At 40.9% G+C, this 8,426-nt stretch overlaps 1 protein-coding gene across 1 annotated transcript; it reads left to right on the top strand.

Annotated features, from left to right (window-relative positions):
- Positions 1,980-5,036, top strand: LOC109825620 (LIM domain-containing protein WLIM2b-like). The gene is made up of 5 exons (XM_020392477.1): positions 1,980-2,219; positions 2,768-2,867; positions 2,966-2,991; positions 3,076-3,165; positions 4,547-5,036. The coding sequence occupies exons 1-5, from the start codon at positions 2,085-2,087 to the stop codon at positions 4,829-4,831; spliced, it is 636 nt and encodes a 211-aa protein (XP_020248066.1). The 5' UTR covers positions 1,980-2,084; the 3' UTR covers positions 4,832-5,036.

Here is an 8,426-nt window from a genome sequence, read left to right as displayed (position 1 = left end):
GACAATATTTGAATCCATGAAGAGCTTCTAATCCACAAAGTAAATATTAAAGAAAAATATAATTTTATTAATTAAAAGTTATGCCTTTAGGGTTTGTTTGGGTCAAAAGTTGCTTTTTCATTGGTGACGAACTCATTATAATTTCAGCCATTACAATAAGTTCAAAAAAGAAAGAAAGTCGATCTTTTTATAAGATCTCCTTACACAACGAAAATAAAAATTATAATTTTATCAAACAAGACACAACAGATGTTTATCGTTTGTTGTTTGCGTGGGAACTTCGCCTGTGCCAGGGACGATGATATTCGTGGACCGCCACGTATCAGATCCGGTTGATAGATTGATAATCAAAGCTCCTACTTCACGAAGGAAGTATTCGCAGAAGCGACAATCACGACCAAACGAGATTGTGGCTCTTTTCGGGATTAAGTCCAAGCTTAAATCCGGAGGAATGGGGTAGGGGGAAGGTGGCTGATTTGCCATTCTGGTGACCGATGAGCGTGCGGGCCACTTGACGGTGGTCGGTGAGCACGCGGGCCATTTGGAGCTGGCTGACGAGTGCGCAGGCCACGTGGAGGTAGCCGGTGAGCGCATGGGCCACTTGGTTTGCCATTTTTGTGGCCGATGAGCGTGCGGGCCACTTAGCGGTGGCCGGTGAGCACGCTGACCACTTGTCGTTGGCCATTTCGGTGGTTCGTCACCACGTCATTAATGGTTCGCCGATTCGCTTCATGCGCTTGTCGACGTCAGATGATCCTCTTTGACTCGGATAATCCTCTTCGACTTCGATAATGACGTTCATCATCTTCTCTTTGTCTCGAGTTGTGTGTGTATACCTATAGGTATTTTTAGACGCCTACATGGCTTACAAGACTCTACTTAAATAGAAAAAGAAACAAGACTTTTACAAGGACTCAAACTCCTACAAGGACTTAAACTTTACCAAAAATAGTAAAAGAATTACTAAAATATCAAAACTCCTCAAAAGACTCCTTATGACTAGGAAAGTCTACCGGTCAAATCTGAGATCAAATCAGATTTGTTTCCTAATCAATACAGATTCCTAAAACATTACTAAAAATAATAAAAAACGAACAAAAATGCAGATATCTCTCAAACCGTAAGGAATTTTGCGAAACGGAGGAAGCAAACCGAACCCTTACAGGATGGTTTGGTTGGCTCCGTCTCGTCAAGATAGTCGATTTTCATATATAATTCGTCCAATTCTGACGTATGGTTTGAAAGTTATGGTCGTTTCTTTGTAGCAAATTATTTTCCTCGACCGGGCCCGCGTTTGAGCTTGCGACTGTCCCACTTTGACATAAACATGTCTGTCGTGTGTTCTACATTAAGATCACATATTGAGGTTAATCATGTATTCATGTGTATTAGGTTCTAAATGTATAATAATGTTCCACACCTTATTTATCGTTTCATTTTTTACATTGTTTTTATTTTTATTGCCTCACCATTAATACTGAACCTACTCAAGAAGGCAAAATCGTGGAATTTGTGAAACAAAGAACTAATCCACTTCGCTTTTGATATTATATGTTTTGATTGAAGCAGACTCATTATTGATCCTAACTCCATCCACTTTATAACCAGAAAAATGTCACCTTTCAGAGTTACTATATTGTACATTTGGTCCTATAATTTTCAAGGTAAAATATCTGGCTACATGATCAATTCAATTGTTCCATAGTTCTAAGCATAGATGATGGCTTGATTGATTGCTTGATTGCAAAATATGAAGTGTTAAAATATTGAAGATAAATCATCACAAGACTCATCCGGATTTATCAACCCATGTATTTCTCAATGTACCTGTAGTTCTGTGGCTTGACTTGTTCTAATACATTTGAGAGGCCAAACCCCTTCCTTCTCCTATTTCTCCTCTCCCTCTCTCATCTCCCTTCAACAATTCAGCCTCTTAAATCTCCTCCCCTCTCTTCATATACCTTTTCAAATCTCTCATCTATCCTTCCTTCTTTAATAACTTCGCCTTTTCGCAGAGGAAAAAAAGGCGAACCATTTCCAAGTCATTACATTAATAAGATTTCTACAAAGTTTTCGCTGGCAAAATGTCGTTCAGCGGAACTCAGGATAAGTGCACGGCCTGCGACAAGACCGTGCATATCTGTGACTTGCTGACGGCCGATGGTGTTTCTTATCACAAAACCTGCTTCAAATGCAGTCACTGCAAGGGGAACCTGACTGTAAGTATAATGTCTTCTGTTGCTTTTTCATGTTCATGCCTTGCGTTTTTTCTGTTACTCTTTATAATTACATGGAAAAACTTAGTCAGAAGGTGTAGTTAATCGCAGCTAGGCCCCTGTAGTTTCATTATTTTGAACTCGTACCTCTCTAGTTTTATTTTCGTACGAAATATTTTGATTCTCTCACCCTCACGCAAGGAGGAAATTGTTGTTTTTTGACGAACAGACCTTGTGAGGGTAAAACAGTCTAAATTTTTTTCGCTTTGCGGGTCTATCTTCGAAAATAATACTAAGGGAGTACCGGGTCGTGAAATTAAAGACAATGACTCTACAGGCACAGATTGAGGGTGTATCTGCATGCATTAAAATATCAATGTGATATTCATATAGATTACCTATTATCCTTAATTTTGACATAAAACTTGTTGATTTCCATATTGCAATAACAACAAACTATGAGATCAGTAAAAAAATAAAGTAATAGCATAGGGATGATGATATTGCTCATGAATGTTGCAAGCTTTTAAGCCATGTGCACATGTCCTCAGATGTGCAACTACTCATCAATGGATGGTGTCCTCTACTGCAAGCCTCATTTTGAGCAGCTGTTCAAGGAGACCGGGAGCTTCTCTAAGAAATTTCATACCCGTAAGCTAATTACGTATTCTTTTTGCTGGCATGCATCTTAATATTAATTTCACATATTAACCTTTGCTCTTTGCTTTATGTGGTTTAATGATGCCCAGCACCGAAGTCCGAAAACAAAGAACTGGTATGTTAATGTGAAATTTACTATTCTGGGTTCATATGTAATTAATCTCATAAGCTGTTCATCGACCCAAATGAAAATTTACAGTCAAGGACACCGAGCAGAGTCTCCACCATGTTTTCTGGAACGACAGAGAAATGCGCCGTCTGCAAGAAAACTGCTTACCCTCTCGAAACGGTCAGTCTCCATTCTTATCGTAAGCATGATAAAACCACATTTAGTGCCTATAAGTATAATGGTGCAATAATCATGTTCAACTTACATATATATTGTAATATTAGAGTGGTGCATTACAGTATCTAGAAAAGTTTGTATATTCACTAGTCGGGACACTAGAAAAGCCTTCTTAAACTTTGAGGGGTTTTGCACATAACCCCTGAAGTACTTCTTTTGTTACATAAACCCCTTGAAAACTTTTCACTTCCGACTCCCCAACGTAACCGTCAAGTCTAACATATCGTGGGACCGTGGGTCAATCACTAACCAACGAAAATACCTCCTCAGCCGTAAAAAAGTTAATTAAAATAATCAAAAGGATAAAATTAACTGAATTAATAGTTAATCGAGTTAAATGAAGAGGGGGAAATAGGAAAATTTTAAAGGGTAGGTTTGTACTGTTCTATTGAGAGAGGGAGAAAAGTTTGGGTTCTGGCTTGTTATTTTCTAAAAAATTGACGGTTTAAATATTAGGCTTTGCTTCGGTGCTCCTAAAATCGTTTATTAATTTATTTTAAAAAAAGGGTAAATTTGGAAAAACAAAAAAATCTTCGTCCCCACCAATTTCTCATCCACAGAATTCCATCAAACGCGTATAAATCCGTTTAAATAGAATCATAGGTGAATTACGCTAAGAAAATTCCTCAATAAAGATATCAACAAGAAATCTAACATGTGATTGAATGCGATACAAAGAAATTGGATCCGAAGAAAATCGACCATCAACCATGTTGATGAACTTAAACAAAGCAACCATGTTCATTCAAAATCTCAGTTGTTTAGTTGAAAATTAATCGAATGAAGGTTCCCAAGGCCTAAGAGAAAGCCAATTAATTAATGCCGGGCTCATACATACAGTTCCTCCATGCAAAAAGAATTTATTTCCAGTCAGATTGGCCCGGTGGCGACACTCATGATCTCGGGCTCAATACTCTAGAGAAAGAAGACGCTCATATGAAGTATTTCATAGGATCGATGACCATATCAAAAATTAAATTCCATTAGGTTTGGCCATTCGCGCAATGAATTAGGGAATTGGAGAAGAAAACCACGTCAAAAAAATAAAGACTCCGGGAGTTTTTCATTAGTTGGAGAATTCTAACTACTTCCTATTTATTTTCTTATTTATACTTCCTAAAATAACCTTTTTATCTAAGTGAAATTATTTTTTTGGGTATGGAACTACTGTTAACTACCTTATCCCTCAAATTTAGGATGTGAGAGAGATTTTTAAGGAAACAAACTATACCAACTGCTTGAGAGCACCGAAGCTGTTGGCTTAAATATTTCCTCCTGCTTTTATGTCCGTTAATGATTATAAATGATCCCTATCAAATTGTAGCTCACCGTGGAGGGAGAAAATTACCACAAAACCTGCTTCAAGTGCTCTCATGGGGGGTGCACACTCACAACATCAAGCTATGCTGCGTTGGATGGCATTCTCTATTGCAGGCATCACTTCGCTCAATTGTTCAAAGAGAAGGGAAGCTACGATCATCTGATTGAAGCTGCTCAGAAAAAACGCTCGGCCGACCCGGTCGTGCCACCGGAAATAGACCTTACAGACCCAGCAGAGCCGGAGCCAGAACCCGAGTCACAACCAGAGACCACCCCAGTAGAATCGTAAAGAGGATTTTACTGATCTTGTGGTTTTTATCGACATTTTATCGCGAATTGCGTATTTGTTGGTTGGTTTATATGTAAGTTGTGAAAGTTATGAACAGGGAAAAAGTAAACCTTGTACCGAGACTGTACTCATGTATTTTTTTTTTCTTTTCTTTCTTGTAACATTGCTAATTATTTCTCTTGAAGGTTGGTATTATTCTTTGTTATTTTTTGCTCTAGCGTATGGCCAATCACAGAGTGAATTGGATTAATTTTCCTCTTGGTGAATTGGTTTAGGGCGTGTTTGTTTCAAATCCTATAATTTTAGGATATGGATTTCATCATGTGATTTAAAATCTATAGGTGTTTTGTTATGAGTTATGATTTCTAAAATGGTGTTTATTTCATTACTATTTTGGGATTTGGGATACTACAATTTGTAATATTTTGTTTGTTTCAACCTCAAATTGTAGCATTACCAAATGCCAAAATTTTGTAATACGATGAATATGCTATCTTGGTGAAGTTACCTCCGACAAAAAATAAAATTAGGAATTGTCAAATCCTCTCCAATTGAGAGGTAAGCACATCCATTTATGGGATTTGTCAAAATCCTCTCCAATTGAGAGGATTTGACAAATTCTAAAAATTAGGCACTTTTGGGATTCAATATTCTAAAAATTTTCTTAAAACAATCAGGAATCCCAAAATACCAAAAAACTCACTTTTTGATCTCAAAACTTGTAATCCATACCAAATGCCAAAAAATTTTGTGAAACAAACACCCCCTTACAGTACGTCATTTGTATGAAGAGATATCTCCCAGTAATCAAGGTAGTGGAACTAACCCGGTTGGCTAAAAATTTGTGCGGCAAAATTTATTCGCGATTAAGGGTCAGTTTGTTTTGATTTTTTTGAAGAGGAAAGCTTGTCAAAACTGTCAGTTTTGACAGGCTTTCTTGCTGTTTGTTGGAAAATTTGTAGTAAAAAGACAATAAAAGAAAATTGACTTGTATTCTCTCAAAATCAATTACAATTTGGATTTCCTGATTACAAAAGAGAGGAGAATGATCTGGAATCTCCCCTTTGTTTAATTCTGGGTTCTTCACAGTGGCGATGGAGTGCCTCCCTCGAATGCTCGCGTCGAGTTTGCTCTCCGTTGACGATCCGAACGTCTTGTTTCACTGGAACGTGGTCTTCTCCTCACGATTTAACGTTGTGGAGAACTTGCGTGGCAAATTTGAAAATAACTCTTAACGAGTTAATAACTTAGAGCGAGTTTTAGAAGGACTTGCAGAGCAAGTTTTGAACTCTGATCGAGTTGATAACTCTGAACGAGTTGATAACTCTGAACGAGATTGAAACTCTATGGAAGAGTTGATTTAACCGAAAGTTGGTTATAAGGCAAGGATGAAGAAGCTCCTATTGCCGATCTCCAAAATCCCAGCCGAAGGATGAAGGCTCTTCTTTGCTGCCGAGCTTCAGATCCAAAAAACCAGCCGCTCCGATCAACCAAGCCAGCCCTTGACCGAATCTCCCTCTGTTGATGAGAAAAATCCGCTCCTTTAACTCAATTGAGTTTCTTGTATTTATATGGGATTAAGGGTGGTAACTGCCCCCTTAATCCGCTCCTAAATGGGGCGGAAATCCCTCAAATCTTAGGGGGGAAACGGTTCCTGGAACTGTTCGGTTCGTGTTTGAACGAGTCAAACGCCGAAAATGGCGTTCTGGGCCCGAACTCTGCGTTTTAGACTAAAAACGCAGAGTTGGGCCTATGTTGGGTGGCTGAACGCACAGGCCGCGATGCGTTGTTAATCTGAAACGCAGAGTTGGGACACAAAGATGAACTCTGCATTTTGGACCTGAGACGCAGAGTTAGGTTATGCATGGACTCTGCGCTTTGAGTCCACGACCTCTGCGTTTTGACTCTGGAACTTCGTCTTGGCCTCTGCGTTTCGAGTTTGGAACGCAGCCACGACCTCTACGTTTCGAGTCTGGAACGCAGCCACGACCTCTGTGCTTTGAGTCTGGAACGCAGCCACGACCTCTGCGTTTTGAGTCTGGAACGCAGCCACGACCTCTGCGTTTTGAATCTGGAACGCAGCCATGACCTCTGCGTTTTGAATCTCAAATGGGTAACGACCTCTGCGTTTTGAGTTTAGAACACGGGCATAACCTCTGCGTTTCGAATCTTGGCTATAATAGATATCTAATTATGTTTAGAACACGGGCATAACCTCTGCGTTTTGAGTTTAGAACATGGGCATAACCTCTGCGTTTTGAATCTTGGCTATAATAGATAATCAAATGTTTACAACAGAAGCAGAGTGAATGCCCTCTTTGTTTTGTGTGGGGACTTTAGGTGGCTATAGGACGCTTCGCTCGATGCTCGTGTCGAGTCTGCTTCCCTTGGACCGTTTGACCGAGGTTGCTGGAGAGCTTCAGTACACAGTAGAAGCTCGAGTCGAAAGAGTTCGGGTCTGCTTAGTTCGCCGAAGATCGGAGCTCAGAACTAGACAATGGCGCTGTAACACAAGGGTTATGCGAACAGCTTGGTCTCAACTGCTTTTCTCTAAGTTTTTCGACCTCTCTCAAAGCTCGCTGGAAGAGGCTTTTAAATGGAAGAATGACAGCTTGACTTCTCCTTGAATTATGGGATGTGACCATACGTTGTTTGAAGACGTTCTGCTGTTCATTCGTACTGCCAGTGGTCATTCGAAGAGTTGTGCTCTGTATCACGTTTCGTAAGAGTGGGAAAGCCCCTCCTCGTATGCGTGACAGCGGCTGTCAGATGCTTGCGTAGATCTGACCAACCACCGAGCGTTGGCGGCTCTCGTCCCTTCGCCTGGACAACTGAGGTGAGCCGCATTTATGAGGGTGTAGGCTGCTTTGACACCTGTCTGCTCACTCGTACTGTAGGCGGCTATTCGGCGGGCCTAGAGTACCGTGTCTTCTCTCTAGGAGAGGCGGCGAAGTAGGTGCACAGTACTCGAGTGGGTCTAGCCAACTTGTCGAGTGCCGGCGGATCCAGCCCTTGACTCAGACAGCCGAGGTGAGTCGCATTTATGACTGTTCAGGTCGACTCGACACCTGTCCAGTCCTTCGTACTGTGCGTGCTGTGAGCTGCTGCTTGACGGTCTTGGAGTACTGTGCCCTCTCCCTTCGGGTCGAGAGAGATGGGAAGGCCCATCTCAGCACGTGGGGTAGCGGATACGGGAAGCCCTGAGGTTTGCCGGCAGATTCGACTTCGGACTCGGGCAGGCGAGTTGTGTGAAAGGCGAATTTCCGCTATCCCAATTAATTTCAACTCGTGCAGGTGAGCCGATCGTTAGGCGAACCTAGAATCGAGTACATTTGACGTCTACACGGTTTAGGCCCGTGCTAGAGAACTAAGTGTGCGAGTTCCTGAATTTCCTGTAAGCCCATGGAGGTATTTTTTACCGTCTACAAGAACCCCTTCAAAGTTTTCAGACCTAAACCGGCTCGCGTGTGGTCTGGAATACTTTGAACGAAGAAATTCTTGGCGAAGCAAGCGCATTTGATTTCTTTTAGGATTTTTAGCAAACCCTCAGCTATCAACGGGTTTGATGTGCCTTTACCGATTACCGTTTGAATCG

Source organism: Asparagus officinalis, chromosome 10 (genome assembly GCF_001876935.1).
Source record: "Asparagus officinalis chromosome 10, Aspof.V1, whole genome shotgun sequence".
NCBI classification, from domain to species: domain Eukaryota; kingdom Viridiplantae; phylum Streptophyta; class Magnoliopsida; order Asparagales; family Asparagaceae; genus Asparagus; species Asparagus officinalis.
This window is presented reverse-complemented; position numbering and strand designations above follow the sequence as displayed.

Coding starts and splice junctions, on each gene's coding strand:
- LOC109825620 (XM_020392477.1), top strand. CDS start 2,085: ATGTCGTTCAGCGGAACTCAGGATAAGTGCACGGCCTGCGACAAGACC. Junction 2,868..2,965: donor CTCTAAGAAATTTCATACCC/GTAAGCTAATTA, acceptor AATGATGCCCAG/CACCGAAGTCCGAAAACAAA. Junction 3,166..4,546: donor CTGCTTACCCTCTCGAAACG/GTCAGTCTCCAT, acceptor ATCAAATTGTAG/CTCACCGTGGAGGGAGAAAA.